General features: G+C 35.2%; 1 protein-coding gene across 3 annotated transcripts in view; it reads right to left on the minus strand.

Annotated features, from left to right (window-relative positions):
- The window catches only part of TBC1D23 (TBC1 domain family member 23), a 62,956-nt gene that overhangs the window by 11,513 nt on the left and 26,083 nt on the right, over positions 1–25,360 (minus strand). For 2 of the 3 annotated variants that reach the window (XM_046002398.1, XM_046002397.1), the window contains exons 3-14: positions 25,058–25,163; positions 23,892–24,096; positions 19,487–19,610; positions 16,553–16,677; positions 16,414–16,460; positions 15,505–15,608; positions 14,053–14,175; positions 12,316–12,408; positions 9,953–10,123; positions 7,128–7,170; positions 4,619–4,728; positions 974–1,113 (exon numbers count right to left, since the gene is read on the minus strand). In XM_046002398.1, the coding sequence (XP_045858354.1) occupies positions 974–1,113; positions 4,619–4,728; positions 7,128–7,170; positions 9,953–10,123; positions 12,316–12,408; positions 14,053–14,175; positions 15,505–15,608; positions 16,414–16,460; positions 16,553–16,677; positions 19,487–19,610; positions 23,892–24,096; positions 25,058–25,163 (1,391 nt within the window). The remainder of the gene's footprint in view (positions 1–973; positions 1,114–4,618; positions 4,729–7,127; positions 7,171–9,952; positions 10,124–12,315; positions 12,409–14,052; positions 14,176–15,504; positions 15,609–16,413; positions 16,461–16,552; positions 16,678–19,486; positions 19,611–23,891; positions 24,097–25,057; positions 25,164–25,360) is intronic. The other variant, XM_046002399.1, reaches the window with a different exon arrangement.

Below are 25,360 nucleotides of genomic sequence, written 5' to 3' on the forward strand. Positions count from 1 at the left end.
TTGCTACTAAAGGAAACAAATGTACTTTTGTATACATATGTGCTATAATTAAAAACTGGCAAATAATAAATTTCTGACATTCAATTCTCAAAGTCAAATACTTCAACTTTCCTAGGATACTGCACGGAAGACATGAGACTGAAATGAAATAATGCACTTTCCAGATCAGGCTTGCTTAGCAACAAATTCTGTGTTGGAATTATTAGGTTAGTTTTGAACTGCAGGAACAAGAAAAATCAACCAGACTACTATTGGAGGAAAAAACACTGAGGACTCTACAGTTCCAGAAAGAAACATTAAAACACACATTCAGAAACTTATCATTTGTTAGCTAAACCCTTCATTTGTAACTCATGGGAAAACAGGGGTCACTTATAGTCTGTGAACACAAAATCTATGAAGATCTAAACACTTAAACTTAAGAAAATGGGTTTCTGGGATGCCTGGTAGGCTCAGTTGGTAGAGCAGCTAATTCTCAACACTGTGGCTGTTGAGCTTGAGCTCCATGTTGGCTGTAGAGATTACTTTAAAAATAATTAATTTTAAAAAAAGAAAGAAAGAAAATGGGTTTTTGCTTTACTTGACATGACCAAATTTTCTAGGTTATAAATTCCTAGAGGAGAAGAGGAGGCTCCTGTTTTGAGATTACTGCATTTCCCACCCATCTGACATGTGGGAAACAGCTACTACATGAAGTGTAATACATATAACAGCATCTTAACATTTTTTTAATGAACCACATAAAGGGGCAGTGCCATTATCTGAGTTTTATTCTGATCAGGAGAGAGAAATAGTAACAGTCATATTTCACAGCAATAAAGAACATCTCTGTCATTATAATGAAAACTGAAATTATCTAATTAAAAAATATACTTTATGATTCTTCTAGAACACATTCAATTCAACTAGCACTTACTGTAAGACACATTTCTTTAGTTACCCATCATAAACTCATACCATATAAGCAACTCACCGGTCCACAGGAGTTGACGTATTCTCAATAAAACTGATAACTTTTTCCCTGACATTAACAGACTTTGTCTTCAAAGCAACAGTCATTTTATTTACCAGTGATTTCATTCCTCTATCATTTGAGCCATTAGAAGATTCGCCCTGAAAAACAAAAAAACAAAAAACAAAAAAAAAAAAAACCTTACTGATAAATTAACTGCCCTCCTAATGATTAGCAGAGACATTACTGTAAAGGTTATCTAGATGTAAGGACTAAATTGTGTCCATAAGTTAAAGTTCATTCTAGTACACCTCAGAAAATGTATGCAGAGATAGGGCCTTTAAAAAGCAAATTAAGGGGCGCCTGGGTGGCTCAGTGGGTTGAGCCGCTGCCTTCGGCTCGGGTCATGATCTCAGGGTCCTGGGATCAAGTCCCGCATCGGGCTCTCTGCTCAGCAGCGAGCCTGCTTCCCTCTCTCTCTCTCTGCCTGCCTCTCTGTCTACTTGTGATCTCTCTCTGTCAAATAAATAAATAAAATCTTTAAAAAAAATAAAATAAAATAAAATAAAATAAAAAGCAAATTAAGGTTAAACGAGATCATATACACGAGCCTTAAATCAATATGACTAGTGTCCTTATAGGAAGAGGGGGAGACATGAGGGATGCACAAACATAGAAAAACCAGTGCATCCAGACAAGAAGGCAGTCATGTGCAACCCAGAGAGAGAAGCCTGAGGAGTAATCAAATCCGCCAATCCTTTGATCCTAGACCTGCAACCTCCAGAACTATAAGAAAATTAACTTCTTTTAAAATTAACTTCTTTTAAGTTTAAGTGAACTACTTGGTTGTATTTTGTTATGACAGCCCTATCAGACTGATACACTAGATAAAACAATTTTAGGGACAGGAATTAGAAATAGAAAAATGAGGCTATATGTTGCATATATAAGTGTATAAAGTCTGAAACTACCTTCATTATTCAGTAAGAAATAAAGGTATTGATATTTTCTTAACTTCAATTATGCCATAAAAATAATCAAAAGTACAATAAGGATATCATTCATGTGGCTAAATTTTTAAACATTTATTCCTTATAAATTTTGCTGTTTAAATATTTTCACTTAGGCCTTTAATTTCTCAAGACAAATTATTTTTATGTACCTAATGTAATAGGTGTGAGTGTAATTCTTAAACTGTTTAACAAAATTGCTCCATATTCCCTAAAGGGCAAGTTGGCAAGAGATGTCAGAAGTGTGGCCATCTTTTGCCCGTTAATTACTCTTTAGAACTTAAGAGAAGGAAATAGAAAGTGCACTAGGATTTAGGTATTATCAGATGGAAAATTATACAGATTTAAAAAAAAAGAATACTTTTAAATAAGCATTTAATTTTTTTTAAGATTTTCTTTTAATTACAGTTAGTTAACATATAACGTAAGATTCTGATGGTGGGGCGCCTGGGTGGCACAATCAGTTGTCTACCTTCAGCTCAGGTCATGATCCCAAGGTCCTGGGATGAGCCCTGTGTTACCATCATTGGGCTCCTCTGCTTTCTGTTTCTCCCTATGCCTTTCCCCCTCCCTCAAATATATATACGTTTGAAGGAAATTTTTTTTTATGTTTCAAAATATGAAAATATGAATAGCAGTTACTTTTCTTTATACTTTTCAAATCTGCATATGTTGCTAAAATGAACATGCGTCATTTTAATTTTTAAGAGAAAGAAGTCATTAAATAACACAAAAACCATATTTCTATTTCCATATCCAAATTTGAAACCAAACTAAACTGATGATGGAAATTAAATTCTTTGGTACTTTTTAATATACTATATAACATCTTTAAGAGGGTATGTGCTATGGTGAGTGCTGTGAATTGTATAAGACTGATGATTCACAGAACTGTACCCCTGAAACAAATAATATATTATGTCAATTTAAAAAAAATTTTTTTTAAGTTTCTTTAGAGGTCTCATTATTTTTCATATCCGAAAACAGGAACTTGAACAGAATTACTATCTAACAGTGGATGGCAATATAAATTAGAATAATGTTTATTATTTAGGGGGGCCTGGGTGGCTCAGTCAGTTAAGCTTTTGCCTTCAGCTCAGGTTGTGACCTCGGGGTCCTGGGATCCAGCCCCGCACTGGACTCCCTACTCAGTGGGGAGTCTGCTTCTCTCTCTCCCTCTGCCCTTTCCCCTTCCCCCACTCATGCTCATGCTCACTCTCTTTCTCTCTCTTCCAAATAACTAGATAAAATCTTCCAAAAAAAAAAAAAATATGTTTTTTAAAGACCAATCTGATGACAATGTAGAATTCTAAGAATTCTGAAATGTAATCTTTTGGTCGAGTTATTCTACTCCTAGGACTAAATAATCATGGCATATGTAAATATATTACTACAAAAATTAATTATAATAGTGTTTATAACACCAAAAGACAAAAAGCAACATAAATATTCAAAAATAGGGGACTAACTGAATAAATTATAATACAGCTATTCAGTGGAACACTATTTAGTTATTCAAAATAAAAACAGAAAATGTTTATTAAATGGTGATCTCACGTGAAGAGCTCTAAGGATTAAGTTGAAAACAAATTTCAGAGGTTTATCTGCTAATAATTTGACAATAATATGATTTGACCTATATGGCTAAAGATAAATGGATAATTAATCATCCAGATATAATTTTATAATAACTGCTATTAAATATGCGACACATACAACACAATACATACACTTGCACATTTAATCCTCCCATCACCATGAATTAAGTTGTGTTATTATCATCTCAACTGCATAGATAGAGAAACCAGAACTGAAAAGATCTTGCTGGAGATCATGAAGAATGTAAGTTCTGGAGATAAAACCTGAACATCAAGTTACGTCAGACTGATAAATCTAAGCTAGTAATAATCATAACCTGCACTGCAGTTTCCTTTTGTTTCTGTTTTAAAGAATGATCATTAGGTAAATGTGAACTATTACTGAAAATGATGTAATGACATCTAATTCAACTGACATAAAATATTTCTGAAAGAGCACAAAGACTTACTACGCAAGTATTTCTGAAGCACAGAAAAGTGAAAAGCAAATTTACCCACTACGGCAAAACCTTGTAGCAGTAACATACATCTTTATAACTAAAAATCAAATATAATGGGATTCGCAATCAGTTCTTGTCTACTTCTGACCAGCCCATTCTCAAATATGGGTGGACTGAAGTTATAGTCATGTTAATTTGTGTTGGGGAGGGGTACAGATTTGATCTGCAGGAGATGTGACCATAAGCCTCAGTATTCTTTTGGCTCACATTAATTGGGAGATTCCTAGAACCAGATCACTTGGGAGTCCCAGCTAGTCACAGGACTCAGTATTATCTCCACCAATATGTAAGCTGAAGCAGAAAATTGTCACTACCTGATAACATACTGCATGTGGATAGGGAGAAATCTGAATTCAGCAGGTGGATCTCCAGAACTCTGGCTAGTTTAGATGTGCAGGCCTGTTCCATCCTTACATTAACCCTGCAATAACGACTCCTCTAAACTCTACGTGTTTGAAATATTTTGACCCCATTTCTGTTATGGTGACGGTTTAACACTTAGTCACCTTTTCTGGGCATTCACCCAAATCTGGTGACATATTCTACATATACACTTACATCAATAGAAGAATTGATACTGCTCCTTGAGCCTGAGGTACTAGCAATCCAATGGCCATATCCATTTTCTGGTCCATCCACATTTATGTCTGCCAGGTGCTGCTGCAGTGCTTAAGATAAACAAGAAGGAAAAAAAAAAAAACAACAGCTCACATACCAACCCCCCTTTAGAAAGATTCTTTACCAGAGAATGTAATAAACATGTCATAGCTGAATGAAAGAGGATCCAAGGATTTAATTACAGGTACATTTTTCTGTACCTCAGGAAAGGAATGAAGGACTCTAAGCTACAGAAAGCTTTCCTCCTCTCCTCCTAAAGCTCTCTGTACAACTACAATTTTTCATAATTGACCTTAAAGATGGCAGTAACTATATACAGACTTGATGTTTTCCTCTTTGGAATGGAATCTTTTAAGTATTAAGAGATAATCTCAGCAATGTTTTTATGACATAAAGGATTAAAAGAAAACCTATGGTGGCTTTTGTTCTATCACAGATATCTAATTAATCTTTCCCACAGTAAAGAAGGCATTAATTGCTATGGAGAGATTCTCGAAAAAGAAATAATCCATAATTAGAAAAAAGCTTCTAAAACCTAAACTGTACTATAAAAGACTGCATCTCAGGGAGGTTGGTGGCTCAGTTGATAAGCATCTGCCTCTGACTCAGGTCATGATCTCAGGATCCTGGGACTGAGTCCGGCCATCAGGCTCCCTGCTCAGTGGGGAAGGAATCTGCTGCTTCCTCCGCCCCTCATCCTGCTTTCATGCGCTCTTTCTCTTAAATAAATAAAAAAAATTTTTAAGAAAAATAAAAGACTGCTTTTCAGATACTTTTGATAATAAGCTTAATAACCAAGTTCTGTATCATGCTGTCAAAATTCCTAATAAATCACACTGGGGCTAAGGCCAATACTTGCTTAACACTACTTATTAAAATACCCCTTTTGTAGATCCACTCAGTGTGTAAGCCCCAAAGGATGTTAGTTATCAGGCCATGATATGTAGGAAATCATCATAATCCTTGCTAATATCACCAAAGACCAAGAAAGAGACCCTAACCTATCATATTCCAAATTATAACACAAGATTACATTAGGTCAAAAGTTAATCCTTATGAGGCTCTCATGATTCAAGCTCATGACTCTACTATTCAACAAATATTAATTTGATTTTATTATTAAAGGTTCTTTATTTCTTAACTGAAATATAGCTGGGATGTGGCTGTCAAATGTTCCCTAGTCACAGTGTAAAGGAGGAGGGGACAGGCACTTAGGGCCAAAGGTGGGACGCAAAGCCCCTTTTCTACCCTGGTAAAAAAGCCCCAGCATACATCCTGGGGCTACAATGATTAGATTTGGGGTCAAAGCCCAGGGATTTCCCCACCCTCTCAAATCCACAGCCAGTTTTCCTGCGGCCTCTGTGGACCACCCGGTGGGGACACACAGCTCTGGGGCATCTCCCCCGCTGGCCGGCTCAGGGCAGGGAACCCAGGACTGGCGTCAGGGCGTGGGGTTGTGCCTGCAGCTCCAGGCCCAGCTTGGCTCAGCCTTGTCAGCTTTGCTCTGGGTTCCTGAATGGCACTCCCCACACCCCTCTCATGTTGAAAGCTTGGATGTTAGAGGGGACAAGGAAGGGCAGGAAAAGTTACTTTACAAGTTTTTTAAAAGTTACAGTTATAACACTGTATAAATTCAAAGTATACAACATGTTTGGTTTATATATTATAATATGATTTCCATTTCAGCAATAGTTAGCACCTCTATCCCATCATATAATTAACATTTCTTTTTCATGGTGGCAATAATTAAGATTTAGTCTTTTTGCAAGTTTGATTATTATAATACAGTATTATTGTCTATGTTCCCTATACTTACAGTACTCCAGGACTTATTTATCCACTAGTCACAAGGTTGTACCCTTAAATAACATCAACTGTAAAAAAGACAGGTTCTTCTACCCTGACTTAATCCTTCACAAATTCTCAAATCTCTGCCTGCAGAGATTTTGGCAATTATTTTACTATCCTGGATTACCAAATATTAGTCTGAAGATTTGAAAACATCAGTTTATTTCCTTTATTTCATTCCATTCTGTATTTTTTTTTAGCTAATAATTTCAAGTAGCTCAAAAATGAAATAAAAACATAACAAAAAGGAGAGTATGAAAAGTATTCCTCCTACCTTTGTTTCCCAGTCCTATTCATTCCACCTTCTTCACGAAGACAAATGACGCAGGCAGTTTTTCTCACATCTTTATAAAATTACTCTCTACAAATACAAGCTCATTAAACATATCTACTGAAATAAACTTCCATTAAATATTTGCTCATTTCAAGTGTCTATTGTGTTTGTCTGTTATCTGTATGTCCTGCTTGCCTTGCCTTTTCTGAAAATACAGAATGACTGAAGAGAGAGTTTATCCACTAATTTGGTCACTCCAAATCAGGTCTGGTGATAGAACTGCCTCTGAAAAGTGGAGGCAAAGCGATTAATAAATTAAAACCTTACCCATAAATCCTCCACTGGCGATGCTCACATATTCTTTGTTTTTCTGTAACAAAAAAACCAAAACTTAAATTATTCTAAAATGCAATTTAATTAAAACCTCTCACAGTCCTATAAACATTTACAAATGTAATATGAAGTTATACATTAGATTTCTGGGCTTTTTCTTTTCTTTGACATTTTGGAAGCTGACAAAAGATAAACATACATTTAACTTAAATATTGTAATGTCTGGTGTTAAGGTGGAAAGAAGGGGACAACTTCATAGCTACTACCAAGACTACGACTTTATTTGTATTCTAGTTCCAATAATATAATAAAGAGTCAAACCAAAACCACTTAAATTATATTTTTGGATATAATTAGTGAAGTTTTTAAAAGCTTTTAAAATATGTTGTGTCCTTCATGAAAAAGAAATAAACAATATTAGAGCTAATTATGAATAAGAAATAATAGAATGTTACCATTTTACAAACTACTATAAAAATTAATGGATCTAGGGGCACCTGGGTGGCTCAGTGGGTTAAAGCCTCTGTCTTCAGCTCAGGTCATGATACCAGAGTCCTGCATTGGGCTCTCTGCTTGGCGGAGAGCCTGCTTCTACCCACTCTCTCTCTGCCTGCCTCTCTGCCTACTTGTGATTTCTGTCTGTCATATAAACAAGTAAAATCTTTTAAAATAAAAATAATGGATCTAATAACCAATGGCAAAGAAAGAAAAAGACATAAAGAAGAGAGATATCGGGGCACCTGGGTGGCTCAATCAGTTAAGCGCCTGCCTTCAGCTCAGGTCATGATCCCAGGGTCCTGGGATAGAGCCCAATGTCAGGTTCCCTACTCAGCGGGGAGTCTGCTTCTCATCTCCCTCTGCTCCTCCCCCTGCTTGTGTTCTCTCTCTGGAATAAGTAAAATCTTAAAAAAAAAGAGGGAGAGAGCGAGAGAAAGAGAGGTATCTGGGCAGTATGTCCCTCCTGAGGAAAACTCACACCACCCAGGACTTCCCGTCCCAGACCAAGTCTCTAAACCTAATTACCAACTTGGAGGGAATACCAAGGACAGAACCTGATAAACAACACCATGTGAATGCAGCAGCAAAATCTGAATGTGGGAAACTCTCTGTAAGATAAAGCAACTGGTTTTTCCAACAAACCAGCAAGCAAAAAAATTAGGAAAGGGGAACTATAAATTAAAAGAGACTTAAAAGATGTCAACCAAGGGGCATGTGGGTGGCTCAGTTGGTTAAGCAACTGCCTTCAGCTCAGGTCATAATTTTGGGGTCTTGGGATTAAGAACCATATCAGACTCCCCCTGCTCTGTGGGGAGCCTACTTCTCCTTCTCCCTCTGCCTGCCATTCCCCCTGCTTGTGCTATCAAATAAATAAATAAAATCGTAAAAAAAAAAAAAAATGTTGGGGCACCTGGGTGGCTCAGTGGGTTAAAGCCTCTGCCTTCGGCTCAGGTCATGATCCCAGGGTCCTGGGATCGAGCCCCGCATGGAGCTCCGCATCGGGCTCCCTGCTGGGCAGGGAGCCTGCCTCCCCCTCTCTCTGTGCCTGCCTCTCTGCCTACTTGTGATTTCTGTCTGTCAGATAAATAAATAAAATCTTTTAAAAAAAAATGTTAACCAAGTGCAACATCTTGTCTTGGGTCCTGGGAAAATCAGGGAAACATGAACAAGAGTTAGATTTTTTAATAATAAAGTGTAATAATGTATGTCAGTATAAAGAGTGTATAGGGTTCAATTCTACCTACTTTTGAATTTGCTTGAAATTTTCCATAATAAAAGTTAAGGAAAAAATTTCTAAAACCACATCAAGAACTTGAGTTATAAAAAAGAAGTTCACAGTATTTCAAATTCTTGCCATGTGACAGCTCTTACAATATACAGTTTATACCAGAGTATTTTTTTAATAGGATAATTAAACTTGTAAGTAAAATGTCTGAGTTGCTATTTTTGTTTTTGTGTAAATTTCTAAAGATCTCTCCATTAATAAGGTATAAAATTATCTTACCATCTCCTTCCCCCAAATACCGTGTTCATGTGCTGATTTTTGTCTTTCAAGGATTCTTTCTTTTAGACTTATTTTCTCAAACCAAATTCCCAGTAAAATACAACATGAACAGAATAGGATCCAAATTGAGTGGCTAATGCAACTAGCCTATGGTCTTCCTGATTCCATAGTTCAGGGTCATAAAAAATGAAGATTTTAATGTATAAGCTATCAAAGAATACCCAATAAACAACTATTTTTATAAAAGAAAGAGCCATCACTGAGTGAAGCTTTGTAGAGAAGATAGAGGAACAGGTTACATAAAATCACTAATACAAATTAGCTGTGCTAAAGACAACGTTCGAACACAAAAAGGTGGCTATATGTAATAAATACATATATGTATATTCTATTTCAGAGTAAAGATACTAAAATGAAATACATAGTTACTATAAAAAATACTAGAGAATGAACAGACATAAAGAGCAACACAACAGAATAATCCAGAAATAGATCCTGATGCACTGAGGAATTCAGTGCATTAAAAAGGTGGTATTTCAAATTGATAAGCACAGTGGGTAGCTTTCTGGAAAAAAAAGGTTTTTTTATTACTACCTCACTTATTACACGAAAATAAATTCCATATGATTCAAGATCTTAACACAAAAAATAAATCACACAAGCATGTAAGAAGACATGCAAGACACAAAACCTATAAGCTGTAAAGAAAAACTGCGTATAAATTTGACAATGCAAAGAACAGTACAAAATTATCCATAAGAACTTCTTAAAGGTGATAGCAATAACCAAACAAAACCGGAAAAATTTGTCAGCATACCTGTAAAAAGTGTGCCAGGACCATGTTCATATACATGTCTTCTTCCTCTCTACCGCTGCCCATAAAACAGAGGTGCTCCCCACCAGCAATGGAGCCGGACTCGATGGACTGCTTCTGTGCTTCCAGCAAAGATTTCACCGACTGTGCAAACTCAGATGGATTCTGGAGCATCTAGACAATTTTTTAAAAACTAAAAATGTAGCAAAACAGTATGGAACAAACATTTCCAAATTCGAAATATTCTTCCAGGAAAAAAAAATATTTAAATAGCTACCATAAAAACAAAGAAATAAAGGCTCTTATAAATAAAATTGCTGGGATAAGAGAAAAGAAATGTATATAAAGGTACCTATAATACACTAGAACAAAAGTTGAAGATTCACAGAAAGATTAAATATGCAAAGAAAATATTCTAAGAAAATGTTTTTGTTTCTTAAACAAGCTATGGTGTCATTAGGTATGATGATAAGAAAAGTTTAACACTGAGTGGAAGGGTCCATAACTAAAAACAATACATTAAAATTAGGTATATTTATTAGTTTCCACTTATATGGTGAACGATGTATTTCTTAGAAGATAGTCAGAAATAGAAGCCATTTTTATCAGCACTACTCTAAGTTCTAGAGACAAGAGGATGAAAAATATTAATCTCTTTTCCTCAAGGAAACAAACAAAACAATAACCACAAAAATCTGTTAAAACTCTTATAATAGGGCTATATAAAAAGCACAGTGAAAATCCAACAGAAAAATGGACAAACCAAAGAAAAGCAATTTGTAAAGCAAAATACAAATAAACAGTGCACTTACAAAAAGATGCTCAACATCACAATTACCACTGTTTTTTACCTGTCATTCTTGTAAAGTAAAATATAATTGGTAATGTTCTATAATGCAACAGTATGGAACATTCTAATCTACAGCTATAAAGTGTAAGCTGGTTCAGTCTCTTTAAAGGATGATAAGGCATTAATATTTTACATACACCCTTCAAACCAATGGTTCTACTTCTGGAAGCCTATTTAACAAAAATATTTGCACAAGTTCACAAAACATATATAAGTGTCTAACTACAGCATTGCTTACTACAAAAAAACCCTGAAAATAACCCAAATACACATCAACTGGGCAATAAATGACAGTATATTTGTACCATGGTTCACTATACAGTCATTGCCTGTCTGGCTCAGTCATTGTGTGTAACTCTTGATTGTGGGGTCGTGAGTTTGAGCCCCACGTTGGGCACAGAGCTTACTTTAAAATGTGGGGATATTAAAAGAATGTACTTAAATGGAAAGATCTCTAATAAATAGTTTGCTGAAAAAGCAAGTGAACTGTTAAGTGAAACATCAAATGAAAAAAATGTAAACAAGAAATATATAAATACATATTAAAAGGCCTGGAAGATTAAACAAACTGGTAATAATTAACTCTAGAGATATTCTTTTGAGTTTTTGAAGAAAAAACTCAAATATTCATGAATCACTTGAGCAAAATTTTAAGGAAGCATAAACGAAGGACCATCTAACTCCTCCTAGACAAATCAAGGATGAGAAAGGCTCAGGGTTCACTTTCAGGATGCAAACCAAGCTTGATCACCTTCCTTACTTAAAGCACCCAAAACTGTCTGAGTTGTTCTACCTCTATTTTCCATTAAGTTTCCTTTCAACACCACCTCAACCCCTCATTGTCACCTTTTCCACATGAGATGGGAAGAAGGGCAGATCACATAGTTAAGCAAAAAGGGTTACACCTCTTTCGGTCTTCTCCATCCCTGAGGCTCTTATAACCCAGAACGGTTTAAGTGATGTCTATCCCACTCTAAGTATTTCTGACAATATTTAATATTTATTTCACCTACTCTTTTAATTAAAGTGACCCTTGAAAAGCAATAAGCAATTTTAACAAGTGAGCACTGATATGCCAGATACTACTCATTAAATATTAGCTTATTATATGTGTAAATATCATAATGAGAAAAAGGCTTATAGTAAAAAGTTTTAAAACAATAACCCAATTATAGTAAAAGCTTATATTTATAGAGTACTTACTAGATGCAAGGCACCATGCTAAGTGCTACATCAGACGACTCACAGTAAGAAGTTCAGAATTTACTGACATAACAATGGTAGGCAATAGCAAGCCACAGTTAACTGCTTGCATCTACCCTTTCTCATACCCAGAGTGTCCTGGTGAAAAGGAAACCTGAAAACAGTACTTTTGTTATAAGGGCAGAGGCCCCTCTTTAAGCAGAAAGAAAATGTCCCCAATCTGGTTCATGTATATTTATTCATGAACTAAAGAAAAAAAAAACCTATTTATTCTCTTACTTCATAAAAAATTTTAACTAGCATTTATACTAACCAGATCTGAATCTAAGTGGAAAGCAGTTGATAAGTGCCCAGCATTATACTGTTCTGCAGGACGGCAATCCACCACAAAGAACCGGACTCCTTCCTAAGAGGAAAACAACATTTGACACACTGAAATTTACCGTGAGGGTCACATTTAACACAATATAATGCTACAATTAGCCAAAGGAGAGGAAACAGGTTTAAAAGAAAGAAAAAAACAAACAGATCTCACAGAATTAGGGCCCAGTTAGAAGCAATGCAAGAAAATAAACCTCAAAATTTAAACGACTATATTCATTTTCAACAGTTAAAACACTTTATATATACTGTTCTTGACTAGGAAGTCTTAAAATATGTAGCAGAAGAATGTCAGTTTGAGCTATAAAACTGTATCAGAATTTAAAATTTTAATGTGCATCATATCATGTACATATATATTTTAAAACTACATAGTTATAAACAAAGATCTAGATACAATTACTATTTCTGCAAATAAATCCACAAGTTGGCAGCAATTCAATTCATGTAAGAACTAAACATCTTGAGGATGAGAGGAAGTTCTGCAACGCTGCAATGCCAGTATGACCTGAAGAAAGATTTTTACCAGCTTCAGTAGAAGATTTTTGAACTGGATTATAGGTTTTCATTTGTTTTTACTACTACTTCTAATAAGGGGTGCCTGGATGGCTCAGTCAGTTAAGCATCTGCCTTTGGCTCAGGTCATGATCTTGGGATCCTGGGATTGGGCCCCACATCAGGCTCCTTGCTCAGTAGGGAGTCTGCTTCTCCCTCTGTCCTTTCCCCACTCGTACTCACTCATTCTCTCTCTCAAATAAATAAAACCTTATTTATTTATAAATAAAACCTATATTTACTGAGATATTTTATTATCTCAAATAAATAAAACCTAAAAACAAAAATACTAGTTCTAATAGGAAAAACATGTAAATGCTTGTTTTTTAAAAGATCTATTATAAAATGCCTGCCCTTCCATTTCCCTTCTTCCCTCCATCTCGAAAATACACTACAATAGCCCATGGTTAACTGTTGCACTACTAGTAATAAAGAACATATACTGAAAAAACTGGCTCATTAGATTTTTCTGAAGATAGTAGCAGACAGATAATTATGGTATATCCTCAATTTTCCTTTGTTATATGCTCTATGGCATTAGACCATCTAATTCAATTAGCTGTATAATTACGAGAATTTAACCTTATATGCTAAATTCACCTTTTAAAGTACTTTATACAGTACTCAGCTGCTTTGTTAAAATATGAAAAAAGATTTGGCAATTTATAACTGCCAAAGAATAATTGCCCAGAATCATAATTGACAACTAAAATAACACACAAGCCGGCAGTTTTAAAATGAGCACACAGATTAAACACATTAATCATTCAAAAAAGCAATACAGCTACATGGTTTCAGTAAATTAATTTTGTGGGAAGCCACAAACAGGGTGAAAACGCTAGTTCCTTGCATTTATTTTTTATTTTTTTATTTTTTTAAAGATTTTTTATTTATTTGAGAGAGAGACAGTGAGAGAGAGCATGAGAGGAGAGAAAGTCAGAGGGAGAAGCTGACTCTCCAAGGAGCAGCCCGATGCGGGACTCGATCCCAGGACTCTGGGATCATGACCTGAGCTGAAGGCAGTCGCTTAACCAACTGAGCCACCCAGGCGCCCCTGGTTCCTTGCATTTAAAAGGGGCATTCCTCTGACACACTGTGGGTTTTCTTTATTTACCCCTTGAAGCTGATTTGCTTGAAGGATCTCTGACACGGAGATGGCCAGACAAAGAGCCTGACTCAGATCTGCATCATCATCCTTAATTCCCAACAGAGTACTACCAAATAGATGGTGATTATCCTGTTTGAAGAGAAATGTTTAAAATATCACAAAGAAAAACAAAATTAATCTTTCTTCCAAAAAATATTCTTAATAAACCATAATGAAAGGTAAAATAAGTCATGTGACTGAGTCATGTGACTTTTAAAACTCAGTATTATATCATCTCAAATACTGCCGCAAAGGCTACAACAAGGCTATATACAAAGTCCCTGTCACAGTTCACACAAAATAAAAGACTATGACAAAAATAAAACATTCTACACAGCTATTTTCTGTAATATGAACTGTAAACACTGAATTTTTAAAAAAATGGTATGGCTTTCCATACTTTAACATAATAAAAGGCAAAAATTATATAATACACTGATCTACAGCCTGATTTAATTAGCAATTGCTAGTGCATATTATTTATTATGTCTGAAGAATAAAAGCTGTTCCTCTTAAAAGACTGAAAAGGAATAAGATTTCTTTTTCATCCAGCATCCTAACCACTACCCTATCATCTGACTTGTCTGACATTGTTAGGAACTGAGGTGATCTACATAAGGCAATTATTAAAACAGCTGAAATTATCCCTAGAAATGAATCTCTTTTTTAATTAGTTTCAGGGGAAATGTTTTTTAAACGATTTCTCTTGTCTGCTTTCTGAAACGTATTACACTGAACATAATTTAACCTCATCTTGATGTTTCAGTGACATGACCACCAACTAGTAATCATTATCATGGAATGCCTTAAAAAAATAAATAAAAGACAATAATGCTCTCATAGGCACCGGAAGTCACAAACAAACCCATTTACTTTATAAACGGTACTTCTGTGCCTCCTCCACTATTAGCTTTTGCTTCTTGGAGTTTTACCTTCTAGGAGCTCACACCATCATGTTTCTAATCTGGGTGTCCTTTCACTTTAAAGCACTTGAGAAAGGTTCTACTAAGTCTCTATGCAGCTAAGTTACCCCTTTTGTTCACAAGACAGCTCTGCATCATTAAAACTGCACAAAGCTCAACTCCAGATAAAGGAGGCATAAATATACATCCTCCCATCAGATTTTGGAAATTTTTAAAGTCAAGAAAGCACTAACAAGAACTACCTCAATTTTCTCATGATCAAAAGTAATAATCAAAGAAGAAATTAAATAATTGCTAGCATATCTTTATACTATCTAAATTTGTCTGTTCCTCTAGTAGGAAGAATATTTACAGTGAAAAATCATACAAAACTGCAACACATAAAAAGAAAGAAAAGAGTGACAAGCTAGAGGATTTTAACTGAAGTGGACACAACACAAACAATAAAACAATGTACTAAATATGAAATACTGAAGCTGGTAATTTCGTTTTCTACCTTCCTAAAAGAAGCTGGTGTTTTACTGCAATAATACTGAGCCAGAGAGAAAAGATCTTCTATATCTTCTAGATTCAAACTGGATGGAGTCTTTTCCAAGAACTCTGAAAAAGGATTACAGATATGAGAATATTTAAAGAATTGTGATTAATACAATCATGAACATTATTTACATATCAAAGCTAGAGTATTTTCAACATAATAAAAACTACATAAATGGAATCTTAACAGTGATGCCTTTAAAACTGTTTGAGGAGAACCAGAGTTCCCAAAAGAGCTGAAATGTTAATGCAATTCTGCTGTTAACGAAAGACAGGTTCAAGTAATCAAATCAAATTCATTAGCCTGGATGGCAGTACTATTATTTAACACATACTAAGTGCCACAGCCCCTGAAATAAAAAATGACTAAGAAATAGTTCCTGACTAAGGAACTCTGTCTTGTGTGATAATAAATCGTTATAATGTAGGAAGATAAACACTGTAATACAAATAGTACAAAGTGGTGGCAATACAGAGAGAAGTAATTTAATCTGTGTGAGTACTAGAATGGGGAAAACCAAAAAGAATCAAATTTCCACAATGGAAATAATTGTGAAATCTGAGTACTCTAAGGTAAATTAAGAAAGAAGGAGGGGAAGAAGGGAAAGAGAGGAGGGCATCTGATAATGAACAATGAAACCAAAATACCAGTATATGAAAGGGAACTGAAAGAGTGAAAAAACATGGAAGAAATGAAAGAGGATGGCAAAACTGAAGGAAAATAGTCCTTAAGATTTGCACCTACAGTGTGTATGAATTGAATGACACCTCAGAGTTCTGTAGACTAATCTTTTAAAGTTAAAGATGAACCTGAGTTTTAGAAAATAAAGCAACTTGAAATATTTTCTCTACAGTAAGTGATACTTACGGATAACTTCTTCTTTGCTGTCTGACTCCTGTGCTAAAATAACTTCTCTGTAAAAAGAAAAACAAATGAATTTGAGTTAACTATTAACAGAGCACCTTGAGAATACAAAGGAGAAAAATCTAAGCAACAGGATACTTACTTTGCATTAACAAGGATTATTAACATTAAGAAATAAATAAAAAATGGATCTGCTTGTTGTAGATATCCATCCCATATTGCCTGAGTGACTTCAGTGGAACAGTAACATGCAAAAAGGCTTCCAAGCTGTAATCAGGAAATGAAATGAGACATAAACCACTGGAAGTGACCTGTTCTTTTCAAAGTATGAAAGCATATGTGTAAGTAACATTATATCAAATTATCTGCACCTGACACGTAATGTGTAGCTTAATTTTACTTTATGTAATGCAAAGACAGAATATGTGGATTCAAAGCACAAGGAAGCCACTTACTAGCTGTGTGAATTAAGGCACATTACTTAACCTCTAAAACTTCCATTTCTACTTCTTAAAAAAAAACCAGGAATACTGCTACCTTTCTTCTACCATTGTTGGGAAGAGAGAGAGATAATTAACCTAGAGTAACTAAAGTAACTAGGACCTATCTGCCATAGCATAATAACTAACATAACTACCACTATAAGGATAACTAGCACAATTATTACTATACTTAACTTATAAGGTAACTGTAAGGATCAAACATGGTAATTTAAGAACACAGAGAAAAGTTTTAATAACAATATAATGGTGAACTGCTGCCAAAGCGTACTTGTCCATCATTTGAAATAGGTGAGACAAATTTATATCAATGTTTCAGGAGCTCTATGGTTTTCTATTTCAAATAAAAGAGTTGTTTAAGTTTCTCTAGAGCCTGTGTTTTAAATTAACATATACTCAGTGATATTTTTAAAGTATTCGATTTTCATTAGATACAGAAACAGTTTCATCTAGAGGTTTAAATTCAAAACATTTTTAATGGCTAACGGGAACGTACACATTAGTGTATATTTCAGTACTAACCTACTGTCACATATCCCTTATTAGCAATCACTTATTTTAAATAGTCTCAAAACAGGTCTTTAAAGTTGACATTTTTCTCCCCACTTTATAGGTGAGGAAATAGACTGGTATTAAATAACCTTCTGAAGCTCACAGAGGTGGCAAGTCGTGGTATTTGCACTAGAAAAATGACCTGATAGTCCACAGCCAGCTAACTGCCGTTATACTTGACCACAACGTTTTCAAAGTATATAATGATACTAATGTTTTTTGTTTTAAAAATTACTATTATAAATGAGATTACTATTACAAATACCAAAGATATAAATACAAACAGAATCACAATATATGATCACTGTTAAACTCATGTAGGCAAACTACAGCTGTCACTGCACTGCTCACAGTTAGAGGTTCTCAATGAGATTTAGGAATTGGTTTTGACAGTTTCACCTCACGATTAAAAAAAAAAACTCCATTCCATAGACATGATACTAGTAGCAAAAACAAACTATTTGGTGCACACACTGAAGACAGAACAGCTGTTTTAGTACTTTGTTAAAAATCTGCTCCCAGCACTGAGGACTAATTCAGAGATATGACAACAGAAATGGCAGAAATGACAGGAGAGACCTCTGTTAGAGATACCAGAATGCTCAAAAGAAATAGTTTTTTACTTCAACACAAATAAGTACATTGAAATGCAATACATGTATCTCAGAGAAATCATAATTTTACAGGTATTTTATTATTTTAACTCAAAGCGACAAGACTGTGCCTAAGAACTAAAGAGTAGGCTGCTATAGTTTGAGATTTAATATGCTAGATTGAAACCAGTTAGAATTCTCTAAGTACCATTTCTTGATTTACTTATCCTATCATCCTCTGAGACAGGTATTATTATTATTCCCATTTTACAGATAAAGAAATTGAGGCTCAGAGGCTAAGTGTCTTAAATCACATAGTAAGTGGCAGAAAGAAATCTTTTCTGAAGAAAAGTTAGGTTAAGACATGATCAAAGAATATGTTTAATTTTTGAATATACATTCTTCTAGCACCCAATCACTGTTTTAGAAAAATGATCAAGTTAATCTAGAAGAGAGTTTCACAAAGCGTAGTCTAAGGAGTCCTAGAAGTCCCCAAGAGTATTTACAGGGGAGTCCATGAGGTCAAAACTATTTTCATAATAATCATAGACTTTAATTGCCTTTTTCATACTCATTCTCTCACAAATAACAATACTTTTCCAAAGGCTAAACGAACTGTAGTATCATCACAGAATGAATAAAGAAGCAGATATGAGAATTTACCTACCTGTGATCTAGCCAGATACTGAGATTCACAAAAATATAAAACAATCCCACTATTCTCACTAATTTTCTTTTGGAAAATAGTTATTTAGCATTAGAAAAACAGGCCATATATGTTAACATGTAATAGATTTACCACTATTTCTAAATGAATTAATATTTTAAATTTCTTAGTTTTAATTTCTAACCAACATAATCCATATAAACTATGGATCCTCAATAGATATTGAGTATAAGAGGTCCTGACACCAAAAAGGTCTGAAAACCACTGACCTAGAATAAAAAAACTTCCCACTGAAAATAAAATAAAGAATAACAGAGCTGAGACATACTTTATATTTTTATACTGATCATTTGACAATCTTAAGACATTTTCCTTATGATTAGATATCAATTCTAACAGCATCAAAAATTTAATCACAAAGTTTTAAAGTAAACTGATACATATTTACATATATTACATGCATGTATTTGCACTACTGTATTCATCTACTCACACTGTATATAGCACATACATATGTAATATATGTGAGATGTATATAAAACAACAAAAGGCTAAACTTCATTTTTAAACACTCTGAATACAGTTAAGAGCTAAAAAAGAAATTTTTGAAGTACCAAAAATTTTACTCCTTTGGTTTAAGTAGTAAAGGTCTATAATTTAGTACTTTTCTTTCTCCTCCTTGGGCAAAAAAAAAAAAAAAAAACCTAACTACAGTTTAATAGAAAGCTATTTTTCATTAAGTGTTCCTACTTTCACTTTATTACCCAGTTGAGTGCATAGGAGTCTGGAGTAATTTTCTTTGTATCAAGAAAAGAACAAAGTTCAGGCTCATGGTACTGGATGAGTAATCGGAAAAGATGAAATGGTCTTCCCTTCAGAGAACAATCCCTAAAAGAGAAGAGAAGCAAAATGTTTAGATTAATGAATCAGAAATGGTCATATTAGTAACCAGTCCTCTTGCAATACTCTTCCCCTCACCCCCAAAACACCCGACCACCACAGCATTCATAACAAGCCTATCTGATACAATCAGGTTCAGAACATCCAATATACTTGACTTGATAGAAAGTTTGTAGAAACAGCAGGTCTACAGTCGACTCCAGGGAGACTCTCTCCAGGTAAACCCAGGTAGCACTCAAACGGAAGAACTGCAGGGACCACTGAAAACACCACAACCATTTAGGTTATTCTGATAAGTTCTGGATCCCAAAAGCATATCTATAGAGTTCCAAAGAAGTCCAGCCCTCTTCTTCCCTACCAAGTAAGAGGAAACTCCTAGAAAGGCTTCAGGTTAGCTCTACAGTTAACATACTCAATGTAGGGATGACCTTTAACAAAGGCAAAAGTGGAAATGGCCACAGATGAACAAAATACTGGACCAGAACATTAGAAGTTGTTGAAGTGGCCTGGGTACTAGAGATCAGAATGAACTCCAAGAGGTAACAAACATTTTACGAAGCAAGTGTACTACTTTCCTTCTTCCCTTCTGTGTAATGAATCAATAAAAATATAAGTAACTCAAACTACAGGCCATCTCAATAAAAGTCGGTATTTATTAAGAAAATATCATGTGCCAGACACTGTAACAGGCACTCTACAAAGTTATCTGATTTTATCCTTACAAAGCAACCCTATGAAACAGTTACAAGTTTTCCCTCATTTCACAGATGAGAAAACTGAGGCTTAGTGGTGGGTAAGGAGCTTACCCAAGGCCACACAGTTAAGAAGTCAGCTAAGACCTCTACACAGAAACTGTGTTAAACTATCATGCCATACTACTCTTCACTATACATAATTTAGTATCTCAGCAAGTGGTACTCTGGTATGGGTACAGTCTCTAAAAAAAAACCCCGAATTGTAAAGAAACTGAAATAAAGTAAAAGCCTTCATGTGAAAAAGCTAATGAAATGAATGTCACAGTTTTGACATAAAAGCATTCCGATAAAGAATGCTGTCAAATGCTATTTAAGTGGGAATATTGAAAAATAATTTCAATAAAACCAAGATCTGAGATGAATGCCAGGATTTGGAATGAACTTCTATCTACCATTTTTGATACTGTAAATGACAGGGAAGTTTTGTAGAGAAAGCCCTAGGTTATTAATTCAGATGCCCAGAGACAGAACTGAATTCAAACTGGCAAGATTACACCCTCCTTTGTCTGAATACTCTCCCCATTCTATAAATGCAAGGCAATTGACTGCTAAGGCAAAACACAGAAACAGACAGTAAGTTGTGTAAGGACATAAAAATGTAGAAACAACCGCCAGTTTGTGCCTCTAGCAGGCCCTCTCAGGGAGTCAGCTATTGTGACAGCATCTATTCATTTAATAACTGTGTACTATTACTGCAAGGCACTGTGCTTGACAGGATTCTACACAAGTTATACTGAATCTGTAATAAGAAGGTATGTTATAATGGTGTTCTTCTAGCAGCATTTTGTGGGGCTGTGTTCTATCCAGGGCATTAAGGCTGACCCTAGCTGGAGTGCTGTATTACAGTTGAAACTCACAGAAAGCAATTGGAGGAACCTAACAAGACAGTGTATTACACGGTTCAATGTAAATCCGTCTCCCCCACCATTACTACCTATCACCACCAATATCCTCTAGAGAAAAAGTTGGAACATCATGTCCCTTGCTATCACTAGCTTTGTTACACTGAATGGTGTAAAATATAAGCTAAGATATAAGCAATTGAGAGACTTAGCATGACTCATAAATATGAATTCCAGGCTCAGCTCTACCATGACTGTAGTAGGCCTGTCTCTTGGCATCTCTGGGTCTATTTTACTTACATGAAGCATTATGGCTTCAAGGTAGCACAGAGGTTCTCTACCCTGCTGTACATTAGAACACGTGGGGAGTTTTTAAAAAACATGCCTAGGCTCTATTTCGTCTACTCACAGTTGAAACTTCAAGGACGCACATGTTTTCAAAGTTCTTTGGCTAAACAGACATTTCCCCAAAGAAGATATACAAACTGCCAATAAGCGCATGAAAGGTGCTTAACATCGTTGACTATCAGGGCAATGCAAAGCAAAGCCATAAAGAGATACCAATTCACACTCATTAGTTTAGGTATAATAATTTTTTTTTAAATGTTGACAGGGATGAGGAAAACCTGGGATCTTCATTCACTACTGATGGGAACGTAAAATGATACAATTGTGGAAAAGGCTGGCAATTCCTCAAAAGGTAAAACATATAGTCACCATATAATTCAGCAATTCCACTTCTCAGTACATACCCTAGAGAAATGAATTATGTGTCCACACAAAAACCTGTACACAAATATTCACAGCAGCATATTCATAAGAGCCAAAAAGTAAGGATAATCCAAATGTCCATTCACTGTTGTAAATAAAGCATGTAAATAAATAAAATAACTAAATAAAATGTGGTACATGTGGTAAAATGTGGTATAAATCCACAGGGACAGAAAGATTAGTAGTTGCCTACGGCTAAGAGTGTTGGGAGAAAATGGAGAGCTGACTACTAATGGGAATGGGGTTCCTTCCTGGAGTGATGAAAATGTTCTAAAAATGATTGTGGTTAGGGTGGCACAACTCTGTGACTATACTAAAAACCAATGTATTGTACACACTAAACAGATGCATTTTATATGTATGTAATATATTCAACTGTTAAAGAAAAAATTCTTCAGTTGATTCTAACAAGCAATCAGGGTAAATAACTGTGTTAGTTAAAGCACAGGAGTCCACCCAAACAGGTTCAAATCTTGACTCAAACATATACCAGAAGTGTAATCCTGTGTAGGTCTTTAATCTCTCTTTCCTTGTCTCAGTTTTTGTAGTTGTAAATCAGGGATACCCACCCTTTAGTGGCCATTGTTTAAATGAGAAAACACACAAAGCACTTGCATTTAGTATAATGTGTATCACAGAAAACAATAAAAATAGTAGTCATTTAACTACCAAGCTCCAGAATAGTAGATCTCTACTTTGGTTACATTTTGCAGTCAGTTGAGAAGCGCTGAAAAAACAATGATGCCTGTGTGCCCTCCTCAGAGATTTGATAATCAGGTATAAAAAACAGGCATCAGGATTTTTCAGAGCCCCTTCAATGATTCCAATGTGTATCCAAGGTTCACTGTGCAGCCAAACCACTGATCAAAAGTTCCTTTTGGCTGTGAATTCCTGACTACCTGAGCCATTGCACTAGGAACTACAAGAATTCTTTCTGGACTCATGAGTGCAGCCCCGTATTCCCTCCCCACCCTCCCTACCTGCCCCCCACACCACCACTACTACAACCATCTAAACATCTACAGCCTAAGTGTCACTTGCCCAGGATGGCCATCTCTGATTCCAGGGCAAATTAGGTCACTCCCATTAAATATTCCCATAGCATTCTAGAGGCACCTGGGTGGAGGTTAAGTCGGTTAAGTGTCCAACTCCTGATTTCGACTCCTGTTATGATCTCAGGGTTGTTGAGATCAAGCTCTGTGTCAGGCTCCACGCCCAGTGTGGAGATTCTCTCTCTCCCTCTCCCTGTGCCCCTCCCACTGGAAAAAAAATTCCCATAGCATTCTATATTTCATCTTCCTAACACTCAGCATATTCTAATCACTTGTTTAATACCTGCTTATCTAAGATTACATTCTAAGCTATAATGCCAGCACCTCACTTAAGGAAGCACTCCAAAAATTTTACTTTCCATGTTGCCATTATAATGTTATTTTTATTTTATAAGGAAAGAAATTTAAATAGGGATATGACCAAAAAATTGGCTTAAACTCTACAAGCATAAAATTTTTTTAAAGATTTTATTTATTTATTTGACACAGAGAGAGAGATCACAAGTAGGCAAAGAGGGAGGCAGAGAGAGAGGGGGGAAGCAGGCTCCCCGCTGAGCAGAGAGCCCAATGCGAGGCTCGATCCCAGGACCCTGGGATCATGACCTGAGCCGAAGGCAGAGGCTTTAACCCACTGAGCCACTCAGGCATCCCTATAAGCATAAATTCTTGAAGAACCCTTTTAAAAATGTCTACAACCACAAAAATAAAGTCAAATAACCATTAAGACTCAAAACAACCCTAAAAATTATTTGAACCTCTTTACCACCAAAGTAAATCTTACAACTTTAATTCAAAGCAAACTAGACTTTTATTCATTTTTAAAACTAGGATAACTAAATCACATTTTACCTGGGAATGTACTTATTCATGATAGCATAAAAGCAGTTGTATAAATCACTGCGAGGCAGTTGAAGATGCACCAATGGTTTCAGCAGATGTATCCAGCTAAGAGACGTGCTGTATTTAATGTTACGTGATTTACAGTAAAAGGTAATTACAGATTCAATATCCAAAAGTAATTCTGTTGCCTTCTCTTCTGGCACCGAAAGCTGTTCTAGAAAATAAGTGTCAAAAATAAGTTACCAAGGGCCTGTTAGAGACTCCATTATTGCACATAACACTTGTTTACAAACATATGATACTATCTTAGTATATCTAGCATGTGACAAGGACAAAATAAAACTACATGAAAGTACGTTTCCTTTTATTTATCCAGTATTTACTAGCTATTCAATATTTAATAACTCAACTTAATAATACTTGACCTATATATGTTGAACATAAGAATGGATAATCTGAAGTAGAGAGATAAGAAAGATAGGCTTAACCCATATTTTAGGAAAGCAAAAAGGTTTTTTCTAAGCAACAGATTAGCATCTACCCCATAACAGGCAGCTGCCTCTATAACTTTGTCATGGAAGGTCATCCATTCTCTACCACCAAATTCCCTTTCCTTTGCACACACCAGCAATGTTTCTGTTGTGGTTAGTACACAAAAGCCTATCTAATCAAAACTTAACTAAAATGTGATAAAAAGAGAAACAGAAAGACACCAAAAACTGTAGATAAACTTAAAAATATAAACTAAATTCATTTACTCATGAAAAAGACCTTGTGGAGTGATTAGAAACCTTTCACCCATGACTTACAATAGTTTTTTCACAGCAGATCATTACCTATGATGTATAGATAAACTTTTGGAACACAGATCCCTTTAACATGGAGACTATAGACAATTATACAGATCTTTACACACACACACACAAAAAAAAATTTCAAAACTGTAAACGTACCTGAAGAACTATTTTTTAAAAACCCTGGAAATTCGACTCTCTTTCTTAAAAATACTAGACATTATTTCATGAGAATTTCAAAAAAGACATTCTAAAACTATTTCAGTCCTTCACAAACACAACAAACCCCAAATTATAACAAGATGATTCTAATAGAGTTACTCCTCTACCTAAATAGTATTTTCAAAATTTTCACTGTTTGAAAACAATTATTAAACTTACCAATAAACTCAAGACAATCTTTGTGAATAGCATTCTGTTCTGGCAAGTCTAAAATACCATCCCATGATGCCAAACTATCACCTTTTCCTGCAACATTTAGAGCAATCTGGAAGAAAGATAAAAGCAACTAGCTTCATATGCCATTTTCCATTCTTGGGGAAAATGCTGTAATAATGGAAAGTCCTGAATTTAGAAATAATAATGCATACTTCTAAGATTACAAAGTAATGTATTTATGCTCCACCAAATGCTGATCCTTGATCCCTTAAGTCATACCACAATGAACACACTTATTTTACATCT

Source organism: Meles meles, chromosome 4 (genome assembly GCF_922984935.1).
Source record: "Meles meles chromosome 4, mMelMel3.1 paternal haplotype, whole genome shotgun sequence".
In the NCBI taxonomy this organism is placed as follows: Eukaryota; Metazoa; Chordata; class Mammalia; order Carnivora; family Mustelidae; genus Meles; species Meles meles.